Source organism: Ambystoma mexicanum, chromosome 3p (genome assembly GCF_040938575.1).
Source record: "Ambystoma mexicanum isolate Mex_15411 chromosome 3p, UKY_AmexF1_1, whole genome shotgun sequence".
NCBI classification, from domain to species: Eukaryota; Metazoa; Chordata; class Amphibia; order Caudata; family Ambystomatidae; genus Ambystoma; species Ambystoma mexicanum.
Window position 1 is genome coordinate 25,188,090 of NC_090925.1, and position 25,452 is coordinate 25,213,541.

The 25,452-nt window shown below is 53.2% G+C and overlaps 1 protein-coding gene across 2 annotated transcripts in view; it reads right to left on the reverse strand.

The window, feature by feature from the left end:
* Positions 1-23,707, reverse strand: part of LOC138580089 (C-type lectin domain family 2 member B-like) — a 137,919-nt gene extending 114,212 nt beyond the window's left edge. The window contains exon 1 of one of the 2 annotated variants that reach the window (XM_069650364.1): positions 23,224-23,707. In XM_069650364.1, coding sequence (XP_069506465.1) covers positions 23,224-23,545 — 322 coding nt within the window. In that variant the 5' untranslated portion in view covers positions 23,546-23,707. The remainder of the gene's footprint in view (positions 1-23,223) is intronic. The other variant, XM_069650363.1, reaches the window with a different exon arrangement.
* Between the last annotated feature and the right edge of the window lie 1,745 nt (positions 23,708-25,452).

The window sequence follows — 25,452 nt, forward strand, 5'->3', positions numbered from 1 at the left end:
TCCTCCCAGCGCTTCTTGACATGATGTAAGTCACGGACTGCCACCCCCTCCACGTTGATGGCAGTCACGATGTCCATCCAGATCCTGGTCCGTCCTTCATTGTCGGCGCGCTAACTTCCAAAGAGGGCATCATACTGCCCCAGGACTTGCTCCACCAGGACACCAACTTCCCTGGCACTGAAGCTGGTGGACCTCTGCCTCACTGGCTGGGGGTTGCCAGTACTGCCAGATGGTGTTGTGCTGGACATGGCAACCCCAGAGGCAGGAGTGGGTGGGCAACTGGGTCCTGGGGCTGGGCTGTGGAGCGATGGAATCCCAGTCGGGAGTCTTCGGTTCCAGCTGGGGTGGTCACAGCAACTGCACCCCTGGCTGACGTGCAGGCAGCAAATGGCAGGGCACATGGGCAGCAGGCAGTCAGGCAGCAGCAGATTGCAGGTGGGAGCGTGCTCGGGGCTCTGGGGGGCAGTAATTCGGCCTTCCTGGCAGGAGCGTGGTCTTCCATGTGTTTTCACGTGGCCAGCTTGATTCGGAGTGATTTGGCACGTGAAAAAATTGCACGTCAGTGTGTAATTGGAGGAAAGGCCCTTAGCACGTAAGGGCGTCAGCACACGTATGCATTTTCATTGGACCAAAGGCCCTTAGCGCGTAAGTGCTTCTCTGCATGACGCGCGCGTTTCCCTGGTGACGTGGGCATAGTGGTTCAGTGTGCGTGAAAAAACTGCACGTCTGTGTGTGAATGCATATAATCCGAGGAAAGGGCATACACGCGTAAGTGACGTGACACGCGCAGGCATTTCCCTCAGCACGGGTTAAAGGTGAGCAGTTCGCTGTACGTGCCTTTCGTGGCGACCGACGTGTGTTGCTGCTTCGTGTTGTTTCACGCGCCATCATAACTTCACAGCTATCAAGGACGTATCTCTTCTTTTGGCGGGGGGATTGGCTATGCGTGTTTTTCTGCATCGCGCTAGTCAGACAGGGAGTCGCGCATGCTATTTTTCCCACTGCGGGTGCCCCTGTGTATCGCACCCGTTTTCGAGGTCATAGTAGCCTGCGTGTCCCACGAGTATTTCGTGTTACTGGGTGCCACCGCGTACTGCGGGAGGTTGATTCCACGCACATAGGCTGCAGGGCTGCGTGCACGGTTTTACTGCAGTTTTGGGGTGCCTGAGCGTAGCGTGACCCGTCACTACATCACCGGGGTCACATACAGCCTTGCAGGTGCAGGGGGGCTGTTAACATCTTGCATCCCACCCCCTTCACCCCAATTGCCCAGGTCAATTGTGGTGTACACCTCCCATTGGCACTTCTCCATCTGTGCCGGCACTACTACATCTGTGCCATGGTTGGGAGGCCACCAAAGGTGAGCGGCGCCTCAGCTGGGCGTACTCCTCATGGCGGGCGTGGTCGGGGACATGGCCAGGTTGACCAGGGAGTAGGGGGACTCCAGGGTGTCCAGGGTGGCCGCAGAGGGGGAAGAGGCAGGGGTGCGCCACTTGAGCACAATGTTGTGCCATGTGTCGGTGCAGTCATGCCACCACCCCCTGTGGTTCCGTGAGATGCAGCTTCTGCATCTGGCACTGGCGCCCGTGTGACCCGGCAGTCCATTTCATCGACTGCCACGGGCCCAAGGGTTGTGGTAGCTGCAGGTGCAGCTGTGGACACTGTTAGGTAGAAACCTGTGCAGTTCCCTTAGGGAACACTGCAAAAGGCTTAAGACTACAGGTGTTGGCAGTAAACCCACTTGGTAGCAGTCTGTACCACCCAGATTTACCTGGTAGCTGTGGCTGTGCAGTCAGACTTCCCTCAAGAAGAGTTAGGCAGTATGCAAAGTATACACAATAGGCACTCAGATACAATAATACAAGCAAACACTGACCAGAGCTTTGGTATCAAAGTATATAATTATTTATTTAAAAACACATGGTTTGAAACACTCCAGCACTCTTGTTGTAAAATATTCTAAACACAGTTACTATTGTAATATGTACACCCCTTTTTCCTTATCAGATAAGTCACAGTAAAACACCACTTATTTGCATACAGAGGTGAGCGCTTAACTAGATGGCACTCCAATAAGTTTGTGAGAAAGGGAGGGAAAAAGACAGAATATGGAAAGGTACACCACTCTAAGGTTCAGGAACACTGTTAGCAAGGCAGAAGAGCAAAAGTCACTGGTGAGCCAAAGTTCAAAGGCTGGGCCCACTCTTAGAGAGAGCAGAGCACAAATGCGCCCAAGATCACACAGTTACTCTAGGCTTAGAAAGTCTTGCAGAGAGTTCAAAAAGAGTTTAGAGAGGCTTAGGAAAGTTTAGCCAGGGTGTCGCAGGCTAACCCAGGTTCGAAAGCCGGGGGCTAAATCTACCCCGTACAGTCGGTAGCAAGGGAAGCCAGGCGGGACACGGTACATTAAGTGGGAAGGATCCTCCAGCGGTGGCAGTTGTTCCTGGCAGTGGGTGCAAGTTGCGTCGTCGTCCAGGGGAAGAGAAGATCTCGACTTGGAGGAAAGATGAAGGTCGTTGCACTACCAGGGAAGAAACCAGCCGCGGAGTTTTCCGGTTAAAGGTGGTACCTTTGTTTCGCGGTCGTGGTAAAACGTGGTATCCCGGTTGCCGGGGTGCTTGGCACAGGCAAGGCGGCAACGAGGTAAGTCGGGAAGGTGAAAAGACGGGGAAACTGGTTATCCCCACCAGTCAAAGGAAGAAGACTCTCCGGCAGGAGATCTCCTCTGTCGTTGGGAAAAGTGGTGAGGCGGTCCAGCAGGGCTCCACCTGTCGTGGCAGGTCAGCTCAGCTTCTCCCTCGTCAGATTCTTTTGTGCAGAAAACCCCCATTCACTCAGCCTAGCTGTCACTCAAACATGCTAAGTGGTGAGCCAGCCGGCTCACCACTTGGGCCAATCAGGACGGAGAGCGACTTGAGTTGCCTAGGCAACTCAGTCCAGGGTGCCTAAATCCCCCTCCACCCCTCCTAAGTACCCCAGACAGAGTGGCACCACTTTGGAGGGCTTCTGTGGAGAAGCCCGCCAAAAAGTGGAACAAAGGGCTCGACTTAGGTTGGAGTCACAGAAGAGAACACAAACGCCATTTTAGAATCAAGTTTTGGCAAAAAATACCAACCGGAGAATTAATATTAATTAAATAAACCGGCGGTATGTTTGAGGCTACCGTAAATAATTAAATAAAGATAGTAGCCTAAAACAATGGGAAATCCCATAGAAAAATATTCGCGGTTGAATATAAAAAGTAGTATCCACTGTCACCAGCCAAAACTCGATCAGGGGGGAAAGAGACGTGCCCCCTCGACTAACAGACCCTGGGGCAATTGAATTGCCCCAGCCAGTACGTCCACAGTATGATGGTTTGTACTGGTGCTGTTCAGAATTTAAGACTAGTAAAGTCAATGGTGACTTTACATGCCCTGGGAGACAGTAGTCAGTCCCAGGGTATGGAATCTATACTGGGGGGTCACTATGACACCCCTGTGTCACTGCACTGAGGGTGCTGTGTAACACACATCACAAAAACACATGAAGCCCTATGGAGTAAAAGACCACATAGCCCATTAAACACATCTAGATTCAAAGAAACACACTCACATCATGCCCAAGAGTGAGGGTAAAAGAGTCTCACTCTTGGCAGGAGAAAAAAATAAACCCCAAAAATCCAGCAAAGCTGCTGGGGGACTCACTAGGTTAGGAAATTCAGCCTAAACAGAGAATTCTCCCTAACAGACACCACCACCCAGGCTCAGGGTCTGCCAGCGCAGGCTGCGTTGGCACTTGAAGAGCCCTTGGAAGATTTCCAACAGGCCAGGAGGGAAACCGTAGGGGCACGCAGGGCTGCCCTGACCAAGACACGTGTCCCTGGGGCAGTTATGTCATCTGCTGCCCCGAACAGCCGGGTGTTGGCAAGTACAGGGGCAGATGCACCCAACAACACCCCGGTTGTGAGTCTGCCAACCAGGACAGTTGTGGTCAATGACCCTGCCACAGCGGATGTTGCTGCGCAGGGTCCATTAGAGGGCACCCAGCTGCCACTGACACAAGTCAGGCCTTTGGTCGTCCCTCCACCTGCCACTCCCTTGGCTCAATCCACCGAACCCACTGGCCATACTGACCAGGGCAGCATTAGCCAGCCAGGGTCTGCGCCACAATCCAAGAGGAGGAAGGTTGCACCTGCAGGACAGGCTGGGACCCCACGCACAGCCACGACCTCCTGCACGTCGAGGAAGAAGCCTTTCTGCAACCAGGAACTGGACTACCTCATGGACTACGTGCGGGACCACAGCCGTGACATGCTAGTGGGTGCTAATTGTCAGACTACGGCTGCCCACCGTGATACCCACTGGAAGCAAGTTGCGGAACATGTGAGTGCATTCGGCCATGAGGTGCGCACGGCGCAAGAGTGCAAAAAGCATTGAAATTACCTCAAAGGCAGCGCTAAGGCTAAGCGTGCCTCATATTACAACTTGACTCTGGTGACTGGCGGTGGGCATGCACCAGAGGAGGAAGACCTCACTCCGCATGAGTCACTCGTTGCGGAATTCATACCATCAGAATCGGTTGAAGGAGTGGGAGAGATGCCGTACTTTGATGCACAGTCCAGTGAGTGTTGATGCGTGTTTGTCGAGGACGTGTGTGTTTTACTTGTGTGATGTGATGTGCATGACTGCCACTACATGTCACGTGTACATGGTTATGATGTGTGAGTAATGCAATACTTCCCTGTCTACTCTGCTGGATGGTGGACATGTGGAGCAGACGGTGACTGTCCACATCACCACTTTTGTACCTTACTCACATGCTGGTTACCAGTTTGCCCCTCCGGTTCATGTTCCAGCTCACTGGCACTTCTTCATGTAGCGTGGGGTGAGCTTCCTCTCAGCCCGGGAACTATGCATAGCATGACTGACGTGCATGTGTACTCTGCCTGCAAGGGGGTACCCAATGTAGGCATGCTCCCTTGCCCCTCAACCCCCTGCTCTGCACCCCAATTCCACCTTAGCACTGGTCTGCTACAATATTGCCGTTGGGTACTTCCCTGTTCATGCCTCCTGTGTACATGCTAACATCCAGCGGCCAATCTGCCAGACATATCCTTTGTGGTACATCCTTAGTACTTGATGCACAGTGTCTCACTTGGACTGTGCAGAGGTCAGATACCCCGCAGGGACATGAGTGCCCATTCATGCTCCATGTGCATTGCACGCATGCCCCTATGTGTCCTTGATTGGATGATCACTGTAATACAAGTCCTGGGTAACATACATTGCATGGCATCTCATCAGCCTTCCCATGTCAACTGTGGCTCAGTACTGCGTTGCACACATGTTTAGGATCTGACAATCTGTGTGGCTCACAGGCCTCAGCCTGTTTAATGGCCAATGACTCTGTCCGACTGTTGTAGTGTCTTTTTCACACGTGGGCGGCCTCCAGAGTTTCATCATGTGTCCTGCTTACTGTCCCATCATCATTTGCAGTGTTGTCACTTGAATCACATTAAGCTGTTGATGCCAGTCAACACTGCCTGTCAATACACAGGTGTATGGTCAGCCTTTTGATACCATGCTAGGCATCCCTGCTTTTGCACTTGGGTGGAGGGGTGCTTTGCTTGTAGATATGCTACCCATTGAATGCACATTGCACGTGATGCCTGAAGTTGACCTTGCACTGCCTTCACATTTTCTGACACACACCATGGAGTCCTTGTACATGTAGGTAGTGAGTAACAAAGATATTTGCTGCACTGCATAGACCCACTTCAGTGCAAACTGCCACCTTTCAACAGGTCTAATCACAGAAGCAATTTCAAGTTGACCCAGCATGCATGCCAGGTTCTATTTTGTGTGTCACATGTCTGCCTGATGTGTTTGTTGTCATTGTGTGTGTGTGTGTGTGTGTGTGTGTGTGTGTGTGTGTGTGTGTTGTGTGCTTCTAACATGTGTAGTTACCTTTTTTCTCTCTATTTTTCAGATGATGACGCAATGGAGCCGGAGGATGGTGTTGTCATGCCAGGCACAGGGTTGTTATCACTACATCAACCCAGCACAAGTGGGGGTAGTGGGGTGGTAGGCCACGAAAACCCCCAAGTGCTACAGTCCATCTTGTCTCTGGCTGCCTATGAGTCCAGCCTTGAAGAGCACTCTGACGACCATGTCGAGTTGGATGAGCATCAGGTCCATATGTCAGGGGTGAGTGATTCTGATGTGGACACTCCTCTGTCCGCTACACCTGCACTGAGGGGTCAGACAGTCTTGGAACCTCCGCCCGTGGTGGATCGGGACGCAGGGTCACCCTCCACACCAGTCACTGATGTGCCTGGGACATCACGTCGACGTGGGCATGTAGTCGTGCAGCCGCGGGCGGTGCCAACACAACGAGGACACCCGGTCCTTGGGTCCCGCAGGGGTTAAGCCCAGCAACGCGGTCGCCACACGCAATCACAGTATACTGAGTCGGAGCAAGACATGACTGCCAATTCTGAATGGCAGGGGGCAGCAATGGAGAACATTGCTGAGAGCATGGAGCGTGTGGCCCAATCTGTGCTCCCCCCTGCTAGGCAGGTGCTTCTCCAGCAGCAGGCGGCACGGTCCATGGCCCGCTCGCTCAGGCTGGGCATGGCGGCCTCAGACAGGGCACGCCAGGCTGAAATGTTGTCTCTGCGTCAAGCAATTGCTGCTCACGCAGAGGCACACATGAAGTCCCTGAGGGAGGAGCATGCTTCCCTCAGATCCACTCTGGGTGTCCTTCTGATGTCCCAGAGGGAGCGGGCAGAGCAGAGGTTTGCACAGCTTGAACGTACCATCTCGGCTGAGCTACATGCTTGCCGGGAGGTGCAGCGGTTGTCAAGCCAGGCCTTGCAGGAGGAACTCCGTGTTACACGTGCTACCTTGCAAGAGGAAGCACGTGTATCACGGGAGGTTCTGCATGCAGACCTACATGTCATCACCACACAGAACCAGGCTCACCAGTCTGGCGTGGTCATGCTCCTGTGCCACGTCCTCCTTTCCAGGAAGAGCCAGACTCGGACGACAATCTATCTCCCACATAGGTCGGGCTGTGCAGGCGTTGAGCCCATGGAGGTTTTTTTTTCCTCAGCATCATCGCATGTGGGTGTTGAACAGCACCCTGTACCTCCCCCCTCCTGGGTGCCCCCCCCGAGTCGTATGTAGCCATTTTTGATTTTTCTTTTAGTTTAGTTAGTTACGTTTCTGTTTGATAGTTAGTTTAAATAGGTAAAGTAGGTTTTTCATAGTTAGTGTAATTAGTTAATATAGTTTAAAATTGCTAGTCTATTGTGCTTTTATGTGACGGTGTGGTGCTTTGTGGCTTTTGAAAGCATCACTGCCTGTTCCAGCTGGGCCCTTCAAGCTTGTCTTGTGTATGTGTTTGCTGCTTGGGGTCCTTGACTCACATATGCCACTCCTGCCTCCCTTATCCATGGGCTCGCAAGGATGGTTCGGTGTAACAGCCTATTACACAAGGGCAATGGACTGTCATATCTGTGGCATGTCTGCTGCTGTGGAACTTGTGTTAACACCCCTAGTGGGGATGACTGGGGTGTAATTGTCCACTGTTCTTCTTTTGCTAGATGGGGTGTTTAATGATTCATGTGTACATTCATTGCTATGTTTCTTATCTTTAATGAACATGTGCTTGTTGCAAATCATGCCGTAGATAGTGTGTTCCACACTGTTGCTGTGAAAGACGGACTGATGGTGTGATTTCTGATGTACGTCTCTGACATGGTCCAGTCATGTAATGCCTGAAGAGACACACACAGATGAATATTAAGCATTAATCATGTGTTTCATGCACTTTCTGCAGGGGGATGAGCCTCAAGACCACCTTTGCCAGCAGACATGGGCCATTGGACGTCTCGAATCAGGACACGTTTGGTGCTGCCGACATGCGCATGTGTGCGCAGGCAGAGGCACAGGGATTGCGATCATACATCCGAAAATCAATGACGTGTTTCAAGGGACTCCAGGCAAGGTGAGCAGCACAATGGGGTCACAACACAGCAAACCTTCCACCTGCCCAGTTGAACATGCATGCTTAGTAGCAGCACTGACTGTGAACTTGGACAAATATTGGTGTAGAAGAACAGAATACAGCTCAAATGTGTTAGTGGACTGATGGCTAGTTGATGTGAAAGTTGTCTGGGGCACCTGCAGGGGCAGTGGCACATACCCTCCGGTCCACCATGGTCCTTTGAGGCACTTGTATTAGCCATGTAGCATTCCGAGACATGGAATGAAGCAGCTCACAGGGACAGACAGCAAGGGACAGACTCGGGTGCAGTGCATTTCATTTCCAAGTAGAAAATTGATACATGCACTGGCTACTTTATTTTGGTCATGGTGGTACAGGACTTGTTCTGAAGTCAGACCTTGCTATATGCATCTGTCTGCTTACACAGGGAACATTGCATGTTGTTTGAATCGTGACACATTGGTGTTCCATTTGCCACGCACCCACCGGTGCCTGACTTACTGCATTGACTGTGTATGAACCATCAGAGGGGTAATGTTACGTATGGGTATGAAGCATCCACACAAGTTTGTCTGTTTGTAGTGTATTTTGTTACTTTGGGGCATATTTGGTAGTGTGTTTGTGCGTTTTGGGCACGCACAGATTATTAACTGTGGCTCTCTTTGCAGCATTGAAATGCTCCTGTTACCGGACCTGAGAGTGCACAGGCAGGAGGCCAGCACTCACCCCAGAGATAAGTTTCTCTTTGACTTACATTTGAGTAATTTGGTGCTATGTGCATGTGAACAAGTTTGATCTAATTGTGTATGTGTGAATGTGTGTACTACATTTTTGTGCATTCCCTACTTTCCCGTGTCAATCCTACTCCCTTCTCCTGCCCCTCATTCCAGTTATCCAGTATGCCAATGCCTGTCCCGACTGCATATCCCTGACCCTCCTTCCCCACCAGGGTCTCAGAGGCCTGTGTGAGTTAGACCTTGCAGGCACCCAGACCACGGTGCCCCTCCTGCACCTGTACACGGGAGCTGTGACAGTAGACATCCGTTTGTGATGCATCATTCTATGTTATGTGCCACACATGGTTCAGATCCTGTTGTGACATTGTTTTACTGTGCTACCTTGGTTGTTAACATCATTGTGGTAGTACTTGACCTTTGTGGCGTACTGCTACTTCAGGTCATCTACTGGAGGCTGTTCTGGTTTGTTTTACTGCCTGCAGGCTATTTGCTTGGCTTCTGTTTTGTCCTGCTTTGAGTTCTGTTGGATTTTGCGCTTTTGCAAATCTAGGTGGACTCTGAGGGTGCTGGCAACTTTTTACACACAAGGTGGGAGATGGTGACAAAGGGGAAGGGTGATCCTGTGGCCAGGTGGAATTCAAGGATGTCGGATGAATAACCCAGATGCAGTTGTTCAGTGGGTCGTGGTGATTTGTGAGGGAGGGGGGTGTTTTGTTGTTGATAGTTGCCTTGCCCTACAGTGTGATGGGCACCCTGAAATTGTAATTGTGCTTTCCTATTTACATGATGTGTTCTGCTTGCTGATCAATACCTGTTCATGTGTTGTGTTTACCTTTCAGGTGTGAGGGGATAGTTGTGGTTTGACATGCTGGGGTATACACATGGTGAATGTTCACATGTGATGTGTAGAGGACACTGATGGTCACTTGATTTCAAATGCATATGTTGAGTGCATGTCCCTACTGACCCACACACTCGCACTATGATCCACTACATGTACAACCACTCTTCCATGTCCATGTGTACACTCTGTTTGCCTTCTGGTGCCCACCGTGTCCCTGCAGCACATGTTCTATGACCATTTGTGGATCCTGTACATGCCTTTATGTAGTTTATCACTTAGATGTGATGCTCAGGGTGTGCATCACACACAATGGCTGTTCACTGTGCTGTGCGCTGAGCGGTGTGTTGCAGTGTGTTGCAGGAGGTGTACACGGCACACAGTAGCTGCAGTGTTGATTTTGCAATGCACATTGTGCATGTGGACAGGCATTCATTGTTATTTTTCAAATACGACCTTTGGAATGCATTTGGGTATGACTTGTTTTGGGTGGGAGGTTGTTGGTCAGTCATTTCATCTGATTCCATGTCAGGCATCATTGTCTGATGCCCATTTACATTTTTCACATGGCAATGTGTATCTTTTTGGTACTGTGTTGGTGTATGGCTATTGCTTGCCATGTCATGTTGTGGTTTGGGAGGGTTTGAGTGACATGCCAGTGATAGTCATGGCCTGTTTTGCAGGTCTGTGTGATTCACACCTTGCATGTGTGCCTTTTGGTCACACAGGATTGCTTGTGTTTAAGTAGCTAGGGATGCCCACAATGTGGCAATTCCATGGCAACAATCTCAGGGTGGTAAGGTTGTGACAGTTGACTGTCTCTTTGTCATCATCGATTGTCACCTGGTATGTGCTAGGCCTGTGTGCACTGCGCAGGGTTGGGAGTTTAGGTGAAAAATCTGGCCACAAGCTGGGTCTGGGCTTCCTCGCCACGTGCCCTATCCCCTCCCATGGGCAGCACCTGTGCCTGTGGTTGGGGATGTGGGGGCACCACCATGTCCACCGGTGCGCCCTGCCGTGTTGCAACATTGTGCAGGACACATGCTGCCACAATGATCCTGCACACTCCTGGGGGTGCATAAAGTAGCTGCCCGCCAGAGCGGTCAATGGAGCGGAAGCGTGACTTGAGCACTCCGAATGTGCGCTCCACTATGGCCCTGGTTGCAATATGGGCCGCGTTGTATCTTACTTGGGGTGGCGTGGTTGGGTTCCGGATTGGCGTCATCACGTGGTTGCTCAGAGGGTAGGCACTGTCCCCTGGAGAGGTGATAATGATTGTGATTATTGGGGTTTGTGTATTTGTGTGTGTGTGTGTGTGTGCACGGGCATTTGTACTCACCTAGGAGCCATGTGTCGCCATGCTGCCCAACTTCCAGGGCCCGGCTCAGGGCGGACATTCTGTATATGAAACTGTCATGGGTGGAGCCAGGGTAGTTTGCATAGACAGAGGTGATGATTCCCTTTGCATCGCATACCACCTGTACATTGATGGAATGCCAGTGCTTGCGGTTTCGGTAGATGTACTCAGTGGCCCTAGGTGGACGTAGGGCCACATGGGTGCAATCTATGGCACCGAGCACTTTGGGGAAGTGTGCCACCCTGTAAAAGTCCTGGACAACGGCCTGCCTTTCTGCGGGTGTTCTGGGCATGTATATGTGCCTGCGGACTGCGGGGCGCGCTGTCATGATTGCCAATACCTGGTGTAGGCAGCATGACTGCGTGGCCTGTGAGACCCCCCCCCACTATGGAAGTAGTCCGCTGAAAAGACCCAGTGGCCAAAAAATGCAGGACATTGAGCACCTTCTCCAAGGGGCTCAATGCTTGGGAGCAGAGGGTGGGGGATGTTAGGTCATCTTCCCACTCCCTGACCAGGTCTAGGATGATATGGGGTGGAAACCTATACCTGCCATAGACCTGGTCGTCAGGCATCCCAAAAAGGCTTGTCCGTGGTGAAAGAATGTGTGCCCTGGCTATTCTCCTCCTCCTGTGGTGTCCCACGATCAGTGCTGCGACAAATGGGGCATTCATCGTAGCTGTATATACGTGTTTGTTGTTTGTGCGCACTTTTATGCTGTGCGCGGGGACGCTTCTGCCTGCCTTCGTGAGGCGGACGTGTTGACGCCTGTGCGCGTCTTTTGCCGTGCGCGGGTTTCCCGTATTCTAATACATGAATACGGGTTGTTCGCGTGCGTGTGGGCGTTCCGTGTAGTTCCCTGCAGTACTTCCCCAGTTACGCCTTCTTTTTCACGCGTTATTCCCCATTCCACGTATTACGCCCACTGTTCCGCCCACTTTTGTTGTGTGCGCTGCGCTATGTGTGCTTTCGCTGTGTGCTTAGCGCACGCTGTTTGGAGACGTGTGTGCCAGCGTGCACCATGCACGGATTTTGCGCACAACCAGTGGGAAAGTAGCACAGCGCCTCCCTTGAATCGCACGCGTGCGCTTGCTTTCTCCCGCTTGCGCCTCTTTGCACCTGCTTGCGCTGAGATTTTCGGTGCACGTTTCTTCCATGAATCGGCCCCAAAATGTCAGGACAGGAGGACAGAGCAACCAATGCCAGGACAGTCCCGGCCAAACCCAGACATCTCGTCACCTAGCTCGAGAGAGTGGGATGGGGGTAGATAGAACGGGCGTGGGGTGGGTGTAGAAAAAGCAGCTTCAGGAAGACCCACAAATAAACAAAAATACAGATCTGCCCTGAACAGTAGCACAATTGTCCGTGCAAAATAGCCCAAAAATGAAAATATAAAGCCTGGCTCCCGACTTGTCTCTTACAAAGCTGCTTGGAGCAAACAGTGGCAGGGAACTTGTCATTAGGTAGTAGGGGGCAGTGGGGAGCTTGTGCCTTTGCCTCACTCCCTATTTTTGGTTTTGGCGTATTTGATGGTGCTTGTGGTGCCTGCCCCTTTAAGGGCACACACGCGGCAGAGTGACGCAATTCCTCAGCATGTGCTTTTAATAAACGGGACATGCCACGGCCGAAGCAGTGTGACCACAGAGCCCAGACAACAAGCACGGGTGTGTCACGGGGGCCGGATGGGTATTCCGGCGACACGCAACAGTGGCGACGAGGTTGAGGGATCGAAGTGGACCCGCTTGGCATAGGCAGTGAAAACGTGGGAGCATTTTTCTTCACATTTTCATGCAGAGGAGCCGGCAAAATCCATGCGGTCGGCCGCCATTTTGTCCACTTGGTGGTGAGGGTTGCGGCTTCTGTTAGGGGTGCTTGTGCGCCTTCCATGTGTAATTTTTGGATCCCCTTGCACAGGGGGCAGCATAGTGATGCTAATTGATCATCTTGAAGTGTTTTCAACGCTTTCCATGTGTTGAGTGTGAGGTGAGGAGAAAGGGGAGGCCTAGAGTGTTTATTTTTCTTCTCTTCCCCTGGGCCCCACCCCACTCAATTTTTAGGACTTCTAACCTCTGTGCTAGGGAGACTATCCTATTGTTCCTTGTTGTTTGCACATTGGTGGAAGGGGCTGCTAATACAGCAAGCCCTAGGGAGGAGTGGTGTAAAGTGACTGCACGCCCAATTTTTTGACATTCTGCACTGGATGTTAGGAGAAGCATTTTGTGACTGTGTGGATTTGGTGGAGAGGCAATAATCAGAACTAGCCCGAGGGGGCGTGTTGGGCCAACATCACCACGCTCAATATTTTGACGCATTCTGTCTGGAGGGGGGCCATCTGTGAGTTGCGGCCCCAGTGCTCTCCTGGTGTGCTCGTGTACTCACCACCATGAATGACCAGGATGGCGGTGCAGGAACCCAGGTAGCGAGACCAGCACGCCCAGTGGGTGCGCGTGCACCGAGATAGCAAAGGCCGCTGACCCTAATGCCAGAGTTTGATATTTCTGGGGCCCTGTCAAGCCTTGGACCAAGGTGGAGGCTTTGGATAGATCAGGACATGTACTTTCGGGCCACTGGTGAGACGGATGAGGACTGTAAAGTGGCCACACTTCTATACTCGGCAGGACCAGCGGTGCATCAAATCTTTCAGTCCCTGACACCTGTGGATGCATCATACACAGCAGCCAAGAACGCACTGCGCGAGCACTTCATTCCGCGGGCCAACGCGTACTATGAATGCTTCGTGATGTGCAGTGCCAGACAGAAGGACGATGAGTCTCTGGACACTTTCTATGGACGTCTGTGTCGGATGTCGCTCTTGTTAGAGACATGGTTCACAGCCAACTCTGTCACAAGCTTTGACACCCTCCTGCCTGATGGCTACAAGATCCTCTCCGCACCCAGATCCACCCGGATGTAGCCCCGATCTTCCCTGGGTGGATTCCTGCCTCCATCATTCATTCCCATGCAGAAATACTCCTCTTTTGAATGCCTTGTCTGCAGTCTTTCCCTCTCCCCTAGCCATTCTCTTACCGTGGCTACTATCACCCCGGCCTCCTGGTCAGATCACCTCTTTTCTCTGTGAGTGGGTGGACCTCTCCTCCTCCCTCTTGGCCTCAACTCCTTGTTCCTTCTCTGTACTCTTCCGTGACCTCTGTGACTCCCCCTCACTTTCCATCCTCCCCTCTGGCCCGACTCACCCTGCAGGGCACACACTTGATGTCTTGATCTCCTCTGACCTCCCCCTCTCCATCCCTCTGACCACTCTGATCGCTCCATCCTCTCCTCTCTCCCTCTTTTCCACCCAGGCCAAGCCTACCCCAACACTGCCACCTACCTTCTCTGACATCCGGCCCATGAAGCGTGTCACTAGAGGCTTTCGCTGCCACCTTCTTTCCCTCCCCCTCTACCACTGGCTGACTCACATCCTGACCCAGCCCTGTCTCTGCTCTACTCCTCTATTTCCGATACTCTTGATGCTCTTGCCCATTTCATGAGGATCTGTTTAAAGCCCAAAGTCAAGTGCAATTCTTGGTATGACTCTGACCTAACTACACTTAAACGTAAGTGTAGGGCGGCTGAGAGGAAATGGAGAGCTTTTTGTTCATCCTCCGATGGACTGACCTGTCACCTGCTCCAAAGGCAATACCGGCTCTCTGTCCACACTAAGAAGAGAGTCCACATTCAAGCCCGTGTCTCTGCGGCATCAAACAACTCAGCAAAACTCTTTAAAATCTGCAAGGAGCTGGCCAACCCTGCTGCAGTCTCTACCTCTCCTGTCACCTCCCAGGCCCTTTACACGGCCCTTGCCTCTCACTTCATCTCAAAAACCCAGGATATCCTGTCCATCCTCTTGTCCTCTCCTTTTGTGAACTCTGGCCCTCCTACTGCCACCCCCTACCCTCTTTCTCGGCCTTTCCTCTTTTCTTCCCTGAGAAGGTCGCTAGACAAGTCCGATCTATGAAAGTCTTGTCAAAACAGGTTCATCTGTGTTCTTCTAAAACCATCAAGGACCACATTGACACCCTCGCTCCTGCCCTGGCTGATTTCTGCAACCTCTCCTTTGCCTCTGGATCCTTCCCCTCCCCTCTGAAGCACCCTCTTGTGCATCCTCTTCTCAAGAAACCCACAGCCGATCCTTCTTGCCCGGATAACTATTGCCCAATTTCCATTAATCCCTTTCTGGGCAAACTCCTGGAAAAGCTGGCCATCTCTCAGCTTAACCTTCATTCCGATTCTGTTGGCTGTCTCCATGATCTATCCGCAGTTGATTTTCCCACGACGGAAATGTTTGCATGGGAAATGTACGCATTACAAAATGTTCGTACATTTCCCATGCAACCATTTCCATTACAAATCACGCAGATTTCCTCCCTCACACCCTCACTCACACCCCCACCACACCCTACTTACCTTTCCTTTAGATGTGCTGTGTCCCTGCAGTGCCAGTTCCCTTTCACTTCTGTGATCGGGAACCCGGCGCTGCAGGGTCCTTTATTTATTTATTTTACTTTTGCCCAGTGAGCTGCGGGGGTGTCACCCGCATCCACCGCCCACTATACTGTATAGTATAGTGAGCAGGGTGTTGCGGGGGACACGCCCGCAGCCCCCAGCTTTTTTTTTATGGAGGGGGTTGGTGGGCTGTCCCCTGCAATACCCAATCACTGTAGTGAGCAGTGTGTTGCGGGGGATACCCCCTCAGCCCCATACCGACCCCACCGAAACACCTAAACACATACCACAAAAAGTTCAAACCTTTGCTAGTTAGAACTTTTCGTGGTGTGTGTTTTAGGTCTTTTGGTGGGGTCGGCAATTTTAACTCGTACATTTTGTCCTATTCTGTCTCCATGACCATCAATCTGGCTTTAGAGCTGCCAGAAGCACGGAAACTGCTCTCCTGAACATCTGTGAAGATCTGCTCTTCAACCTTGACTCTAACATTCCCTCTGTCCTCATCCTCCTCGATCTCTCTTCTGCCTTCGACACGGTCAACCACACCATCCTGCTCAACCACCTTCGTGACAACCTGGGTATCACTGATCAGGCCCTGGCCTGGCTAACGCCTTTCTTCTTTGATCGACCCTCCCATGTCCAACTTGGGTCCTTCCTCTCCTCTATCTCCTTGTCTACCTGTGGTGTTCCCCAGGGGTCTAACCACTCACCCTGGCTCTTCAACCAATACCCGGCAACTCTTGCCCACTGAATCACCATCTTCTGCTCCCATTTCCAGTGCTATGCTGATGACACTCAACTCATTTTCAGGCTGCCCTCGGCCACCTCTTCTCCTTCTCTCATCTCTGATTGCCTGTCTGCTATTCAGGAGTGGTGCGTCACCAATGATCTCTGCCTTAAGGCCAGCAAGATGGAGATCCTCCTCATCGGCACACCTTCACCATCCTTTCCCCTCACTCTCTGGCCGGCCTCCCTTGGCCTTCCTCCTACCCCTACCTGCGTGGCTAAGAACCTCGGGGTCATCTTTGACTCCACACTTTCCTTCTCCGCCCACATCTCTGATGTCTCTAAAAAGAACAAACTTCCTACTGCACCTCCTCAGAGGTACTCTGCCTTTCCTTCCCTTCCCCCAGAAGCTCACTTTCTCCAGAGCTCTGGTTCTCTCTAGGTTGGACTATTGCAATAGCCTCTTTCTAAATCTACCTGCCTCTACTCTCCATCGTCTGCAACTAATACAGAACAGGACTGCGAGACTTGTCCTTGGCCTCAAGCCCTGGAATCCTATCTCTCCAGCTCTGAAATCTCTCCACTGGCTCCCAGTGGATGCAAGGATCAAGTTCAAAACCTTCTTCATTGTCCACAAGGCTTTCTGGGGCCTGGGTCCAAAATACCTTCAGCTATCCCTCTGCAAATACCTCCCCTCTCGAGCTCTCCGCTCCTCTACCTCCAACTCCCTCAGGGTCAGTCGTTTCTCAAAGAAACGAGCTGGGGGTAGACCTCTGTCTTCGGCTGAGGCCTCCCTCTGGAACAGCCTCCCTGCCACTCTAAAACTTGAGGAGAACCATTTCCGGTTCCAGAAGCACCTCAAGATCTTCCTCTTTTCTTCTACCTTCGCTCCCCCTCTTCCCCTGCTGATCTGTTCTCTCTTGGCACCGTGCACCTGGCCACCCTCTGTCCTTTGGGCCCAGGTACCTGCATCCTGCCACCCTCCCGCACTCCCTCCGGGCCTCCCCTTGCACTGGGGTCTGTATCTGTACCCGTACAAAAAGAGAGGAGAGAGAAAATAATACTTATAAAGGGTGCAGGAGGGGTGCTGTGCCAACCCAATCTTGCTGGTGGCATGGGGCTCTTCTGAGGCCAGCGCCAGTTGTGGCAGAGCTGTGCCCACAGACGTGGCACGGGCTACTGGATAGACACATGGATACAGAGAAGCCCAGAATAGAGGCTTTTTAGTAATCGGCCTTCACTTAATGAAGATCATTGGGAGGAAACGACTGGGCCGCAAACGTCAGTGCTCCTCTGTGCGTTCTAATGTGACGCTGTGGAGTGAATGGAAGAGGAGTGTGAGTGCATGGAAGAGGCGTGTGAGTGAATGGAGGAGGCGTGTGAGTGAATGGAAGAGGCGTGTGAGTGAATGGAAGAGGAGTGTGAGTGAATGGAAGAGGATTGTGAGTGAATGGAAGAGGATTGTGAGTGTATGGAAGATGCGTGTGAGCGCATGGAAGAGGCGTGTGAGTAAATGGAGGAGGCGTGTGAGTGAATGGAAGAGGCGTGTGAGTGAATGGAAGAGGCGTGTGAGTGCATGGAAGAGGCGTGTGAGTGAATGGAAGAGGAGTGTGAGTGAATGGAAGAGGAGTGTGAGTGCATGGAAGAGGCGTGTGAGCGCATGGAAGATGCGTGTGAGCGCATGGAAGAGGCGTGTGAGTAAATGGAGGAGGCGTGTGAGTGAATGGAGGAGGCGTGTGAGTGAATGGAAGAGGCGTGTGAGTGAATGGAAGAGGAGTGTGAGTGAATGGAAGAGGATTGTGAGTGAATGGAAGAGGATTGTGAGTGTATGGAAGATGCGTGTGAGCGCATGGAAGAGGCGTGTGAGTAAATGGAAGAGGAGTGTGAGTGAATGGAAGAGGCGTGTGAGCGCATGGAAGAGGCGTGTGAGCGCATGGAAGAGGCGTGTGAGCGCATGGAAGAGGAGTGTGAGTGAATGGAAGAGGCGTGTGAGTGCATGGAAGAGGCGTGTGAGTGAATGGAAGAGGCGTGTGAGTGAATGGAAGAGACGTGTGAGTGAATGGAAGAGGCGTGTGAGTGCATGGAAGAGGAGTGTGAGTGAATGGAAGAGGCGTGTGAGTGCATGGAACAGGCGTGTGAGTGAATGGAACAGGCGTGTGAGTGAATGGAAGAGGAGTGTGAGTGAATGGAAGAGGAGTGTGAGTGAATGGAAGAGGCGTGTGAGTGAATGGAAGAGGAGTGTGAGTGAATGGAAGAGGAGTGTGAGTGAATGGAAGAGGCGTGTGAGTGCATGGAACAGGCGTGTGAGTGCATGGAACAGGCGTGTGAGTGCATGGAAGAGGCGTGTGAGTGCATGGAAGAGACGTGTGAGTGCATGGAAGAGGAGTGTGAGTGCATGGAAGAGGCGTGTGAGTGAATGGAAGAGGCGTGTGAGTGCATGGAAGAGGCGTGTGAGTGCATGGAAGAGGAGTGTGAGTGCATGGAAGAGGAGTGTGAGTGAATGGAAGAGGCGTGTGAGTGCATGGAAGAGGCGTGTGAGTGCATGGAAGAGGAGTATGAGTGAATGGAAGAGAAGTATGAGTGCATGGAAGAGGAGTATGAATTAATGGAAGAGGAGTGCGAGTGCATGGAAGAGGAGTGTGTCTTTGTAGCCCCACTGCCAAGACGTGCAGTTGAAGTGGAAGTGGGGAAAGGGCATGCTGGGGGCAGGTAGATGGGCTTGCCATGCAAATGTTGGGAATGGCAGCTTCTATGTGTTCCACTCCTGCTCACTGTAGCAGCAGACGTCTGGAGGATTAGTGGTTAATTCGAGAGACAACGTTATCTCCATGAGTGTAAGGGACAATCGCAGTACTGCAAAAACAAGGCGTCTACTGAACAGATGCGCCAGCATCTAAGCGTGTCTACACTGCGGGCACAGAGGAGACAGCAGTGGAGACTGAGCGTATCTACACTGCAGGCACAGAGGAGACAGTGGAGACTGAGCGTGTCTACACTGTGGGCACAGAGGAGACAGCAGTGGAGACTGAGCGTGTCTACACTGCGGGCACAGAGGAGACAGTGGAGACTGAGCGTGTCTACACTGCGGACACAGAGGAGACAGCAGTTGAGACTGAGCGTGTCTACACTGCGGACACAGAGGAGACAGCAGTGGAGACTGAGCGTGTCTACACTGCGGGCACAGAGGAGACACAGAGGAGACAGTGGAGACTGAGCGTGTCTACACTGCGGGCACAGAGGAGACAGCAGTGGAGACTGAGCGTGTCTACACTGTGGGCACAGAGGAGACAGTGGGGACTGAGCGTGTCTACGCTGTGGGCATAGAGGAGACAGCAGTGGAGACTGAGCGTGTCTACACTGCGGGCACAGAGGAGACAGCAGTGGAGACTGAGCGTGTCTACACTGCGGGCACAGAGGAGACAGCAGTGGAGACTGAGCGTGTCTACACTGCAGGCACAGAGGAGACAGTGGAGACTGAGCGTGTCTACACTGCGGGCACAGAGGAGACAGCAGTGGAGACTGAGCGTGTCTACACTGCGGGCACAGAGGAGACAGTGGAGACTGAGCGTGTCTACACTGCGGACACAGAGGAGACAGCAGTGGAGACTGAGCGTGTCTACACTGCGGACACAGAGGAGACAGCAGTGAAGACTGAGCGTGTCTACACTGCGGGCACAGAGGAGACACAGAGGAGACAGTGGAGACTGAGCGTGTCTACACTGCGGGCACAGAGGAGACAGCAGTGGAGACTGAGCGTGTCTACACTGTGGGCACAGAGGAGACAGTGGGGACTGAGCGTGTCTACGCTGCGGGCATAGAGGAGACAGCAGTGGAGACTGAGCGTGTCTACACTGCGGGCACAGAGGAGACCGTGGAGACTGAGCGTGTCTACGCTGCGGGCACAGAGGAGACAGCAGTGGAGACTGAGCGTGTCTACACTGCGGGCACAGAGGAGACAGCAGTGGAGACTGAGCGTGTCTACACTGCGGGCACAGAGACAGTAGTGGAGACTGAGCGTGTCTACACTGCAGGCACAGAGGAGACTGAGCGTGTCTACACTGCGGGCACAGAGGAGACAGCAGTGGAGACTGAGCGTGTCTACACTGCGGGCACAGAGGAGACAGCAGTGGAGACTGAGCGTGTCTACACTGCGGACACAGAGGAGACAGCAGTGGAGACTGAGCGTGTCTACACTGCGGGCACAGAGGAGACACAGAGGAGACAGTGGAGACTGAGCGTGTCTACACTGCGGGCACAGAGGAGACAGTGGGGACTGAGCGTGTCTACGCTGCGGGCATAGAGGAGACAGCAGTGGAGACTGAGCGTGTCTACACTGCGGGCACAGAGGAGACAGTGAAGACTGAGCGTGTCTACGCTGCGGGCACAGAGGAGACAGCAGTGGAGACTGAGCGCGTCTACACTGCGGGCACAGAGGAGACAGCAGTGGAGACTGAGCGTGTCTACACTGCGGGCACAGAGACAGTAGTGGAGACTGAGCGTGTCTACACTGCAGGCACAGAGGAGACAGTGGAGACTGAGCGTGTCTACACTGCGGGCACAGAGGAGACAGCAGTGGAGACTGAGCGTGTCTACACTGCGGGCACAGAGACAGCAGTGGAGACTGAGCGTGTCTAAGCTGCGGGCACAGAGGAGACAGCAGTGGAGACTGAGCGTGTCTACACTGCGGGCACAGAGGAGACAGTGGAGACTGAGCGTGTCTACGCTGTGGGCACAGAGGAGACAGCAGTGGAGACTGAGCGTATCTACACTGCGGGCACAGAGGAGACACAGAGGAGACAGTGGAGACTGAGCGTGTCTACACTGCGGGCACAGAGGAGACAGTGGAGACTGAGCGTGTCTACACTGCGGGCACAGAGGAGACATCAGTGGAGACTGAGCGTGTCTACACTGCGGGCACAGAGACAGCAGTGGAGACTGAGCGTGTCTACACTGCGGGCACAGAGGAGACAGTGGAGACTGAGCGTGTCTACACTGCGGGCACAGAGGAGACAGCAGTGGAGACTGAGCGTGTCTACACTGCGGGCACAGAGACAGTAGTGGAGACTGAGCGTGTCTACACTGCGGGCACAGAGGAGACAGTGGAGACTGAGCGTGTCTACACTGCGGGCACAGAGGAGACACAGAGGAGACAGTGGAGACTGAGCGTGTCTACACTGCGGGCACAGAGACAGCAGTGGAGACTGAGCGTGTCTACACTGCGGGCACAGAGGAGACAGTGGAGACTGAGCGTGTCTACACTGCGGGCACAGAGGAGACAGTGGAGACTGAGCGTGTCTAAGCTGCGGGCACAGAGGAGACAGCAGTGGAGACTGAGCGTGTCTACACTGCGGGCACAGAGGAGACAGTGGAGACTGAGCGTGTCTACGCTGCGGGCACAGAGGAGACAGCAGTGGAGACTGAGCGTGTCTACACTGCGGGCACAGAGGAGACAGTGGAGACTGAGCGTGTCTACACTGCGGGCACAGAGGAGACATCAGTGGAGACTGAGCGTGTCTACACTGCGGGCACAGAGGAGACATCAGTGGAGACTGAGCGTGTCTACACTGCAGGCACAGAGGAGACAGTGGAGACTGAGCGTGGAGACAGTGAAAGAGAGAGGAGTGCAGAACATGAGAATGGGCGAGTGCAGCAGGGAGTGGGCTTCAGGGATCAGCAGAGTTCGTGAAGTCCTCCTTACAGCTGTGTGTGAATGCACGGGAGAGCCTTCTGTGGAAGGAGTGATGTAGAGAAAAGAAGGAGAGACCACTCTCCAGCGCGCACCTGAACATTGCAAACGCGAGACTGATATTGCAGGTAAACAGAAGCGTGCACCTACCCCAAACAACGCGAGTACAGTCAGGCAAAACATGTCTGGGGCACAGTCGGGCAGATTCACTTCAGGAGGTCACAGAACCAACAAGCATTGGCAATGCCAAGAGTCTGGGCTTTTACCTAGGCACGGGAAAGGCACAACTGGCCCGTGTTGGTAGGAGGTGCAAAATGGCGCGAGTGCCTTGGCATCTAATAGCAGTGCCTGGCGAATGCCCAATACTTACACACAAGCCCAAAAAGCCACCCTCTCTATCGCCACCCACCCACTCTCACCTTCCACACCCACACTGTACTTTCTTGGGGAGGCAGGATAGCTCAGGGGCAACGCGTTTGTCTTGGAAGCAAGACATCCCGATACCACGCTTAGAAACCCCTTGTTGGTATTAAGCGCGCTATAAATGAACAATTAAAATAAATACAATTTAAAAATACTGCCACCCACCCTAGCCCCACTCTCTCTACTATACCCCATCCTGCCCCACCCACTCGCTCGCTCTCTAAGTCACCCACCCCCACTATATCTAACACCACCTACCCACCCTAACTCTTTTTACCCCCTAAAACTCCCCATAGCCTCTAAATCCACTCTCTCTACCCAACCCCCCTCATTACCCCCACGCATTCTATCTGCACTCTTTACCTCAACCCACCCAAACCCTCTCTTTACCCCATACCCCTCTCTGTACCCCACCCGCCCCCTCTCTCTACCACCCCTGTCCTAACCCCCCCTCTCTATTCCACTCACCCTACCCCTCCAGCCTCCCACTTCTAATCCCCCGCTCACGCTGCCCCCACCTATCCTAGTGCCTCTCTGTCCATCCTACCTATCCCACTCCTCTCTTGAATACACCCACCCTACCAATTCTCTCTCTACTGCACCCACTTACCCCCTCATCCATCCTCTCACGCTCCCCCAGAATGCCTCTTGCTCATCATCCATGGCCCCCTTCTGAAGCGTGTCCTCCCTTCTCTGCACCCCTTATCACACCCTCATTTGAAACGGTGCACTCTCCTCCTTGCACCCTGGCGCCTATACATGCAAATTACAGCACTAAAACCCAAACTACCGGCTTTGCCAATGCTTGTTCTCACTGGCTCAAGCACACCGAACCCACGTGACCCCAGGAAGACAGACACTCCATTCACGGGGTAAGGAAAAGCCTATCCTGTTCTTCACTGAGCATGCGCAGTCAGCAGGTAGAGGATTTTTTTAGATATTTAAACCTGAGGTCACATCGGACACCGTCCACCCGCGCCCCCTCCTGATCAACCACCGCCCACTCCTGGGGCCTCACCGTGCGGGGGGCGGCTGCCAGGCTTCCCCGGGGGTCCATCCTCGGCCCCCTCCTGCTCCTCGTCCTCCGGGATAGGTCGGACCCCGGGGCTCATCTGGACATTCATGTGGGGCGGGCCTGGGAGCCAGGGGCCCTGAGCATCCTCCGGGGACATAGCGCCAAAGGCCAGCGCTAGGCTTCTCTGCGCTGGTCTTTGCCTCCCGTGCAGTCCGCGGACCCCCCCTGGCCGCGGGCCACTGCTCTCTGGGTGCAGGGGGTCACTAGCCAGAGGCTCAGGGGCCAGGCGCCTATCCTGTTCGTCCCCTCTCTCGGTGCCCGGCATCGCTGCTCCAGGTACAGCGCCTCGAGAGATATAGCGTCTCTAGACGATGCTGGCACTGAGTGTTTGCAAAAGCGCGCCCCTCGCGCTGATTGGCCAGGAGGCGTGCTCCCGGACAAATGGAATCTGCCACTGCACACCTTATCCGAACTTGAGCCTGGCAGCCTGCGTGCCAGCCAATCAGAGCGCTCGTGCCAGCCCTGGCTGTGGAAGTGCAGTGTGTGCCCCTGCCGGGGTGCAACGCCGCCGTACACAGATTCTGTACACTCATTTGGTGGTTTGACTTAACGGCAGCCTGGGGTCCCTGCCCACGCCCCTTCCCTTCACCCCTTTACACCAGCCCCAATGTATTTACTGTTGGGTTAAGAGCTACGTTAATGCAGGTTAGATAGCTCATAGTGCTGTGTGATTGCAGGTCCGAATCCCGACCAGGTCAACTCAGCCTTTCATCCTGCGTGGTCCCTTGTGACTCTGAGGGCAAGCACGCCACCAGTCAGGACGAGCAAGAGGAGAAGAGGAAGGTCCCGTGCAGCTTCTGGAACTTCAGGTGGCTGGCTCAAGTCTGAGAGGGGCAGGGAGGCCGTTCCAGAGGGAGGCACCTGCAGAGGCGTGAAATCTACTCTCCACTCTCTGTTTGGTGGAGCATCTGACCCATACAGAGTGTGAGGCAGCTGAGTGAAGGGCTCTTGAAGGAAGGTATTTAGGAAGAGAGTGGTAGTGCCTTGTGGACGATGCAGAGGGTCTTCAACGTGATCCTTGCGGCCACTGGGAGCCACTGCAGAGATTTCAGAGCTGGAGAGATACAATCCCAGGGCTTGAGGCCAAGGACAAGTCTCGCAGTCCTGTTTTGGATACGTTGCAGGGGGCGCAGAGTAGACGCAGGCAGATTTAGAAAGAGGCTGTTGCAGTAGTCCAGCCTAGAGAGAACCAGAGCTCTGGAGACAGTGAGCTTCTGGGGGAAGGAGAGGAAAGGGAGAATACCTCTGAGGAGGTGCAGCTGGTAGTGTGACTTCTTAGAGACGTCAGAGATGTGAGGAGAGAAGAAGAAAGTGGAGTCGAAGATGACCACAAGGTTTTTTGCCTCATAGGACGGTGCAGCGAGGGAGCCCATGGAGGGTGGGCAGAGGGAATGCAGAAAAGCTCAAGCTGGGTTCCCAATTAGAGGGATCTCTGTCTTACTGGCATTAAGGCAGAGATTATTCGAGGCGCACCATCCCTGAATAGCGGATAGACAGTCAGGAATGAGTGAGGAGGGAGAGGAGGCTTAGGGTTGCCTGAAAGAGAGCTGAGTTTTATTTGCGTTACACTGACATTAAGAGGAGAAAGTAGGGATCAGCTGGGCCAGGTAGACATTAAAGCGCCAGGGTGAGAGGATTGAGCCCTGGGGAACACCACATGTGGAGAGAGAGGTGGTGGAGAGAAAGGACCCTAGTTGCACCTGGGAGGGTCGGTCAGGGACCAAGGAGGTGAGCCATGCCAGGCCCTGATCCGTGATGCCAAGGTTCTCACAGTCGTTGGATCAGGGTGGCCTGATTGACTGTGCCAAAGGAAGAGGAAAGGTCAAGGAGGATCAGGACAGATTGATAGAGTCAAGGTTAGAGAGCAGATCTTTACGGATGTTAAGGAGAGCAGTTTCCGTGCTTATGGCTGCTCTGAAGCCAGACTGATGATCATGGAGACAACCAACAGATTCAGTGTGAAGGTTTAGCTGAGAGAGGGCCAGCTTCTCCAGGAGTTTGCTCCGGAGAGGAGTGATAGAGTGTTTGAGGAGAGAGGGGAAAGATCCAGTGGCAAAGGAGTGATTGCAGAAATCAGCTAAGGCTGGAGCGAGGGAGGCAATGTTGTCCTTAATGGTTCTGGAGGAGCAGGGGAGCACCTGTTTGGATGAAACCTTCATAGACCGGACTTGT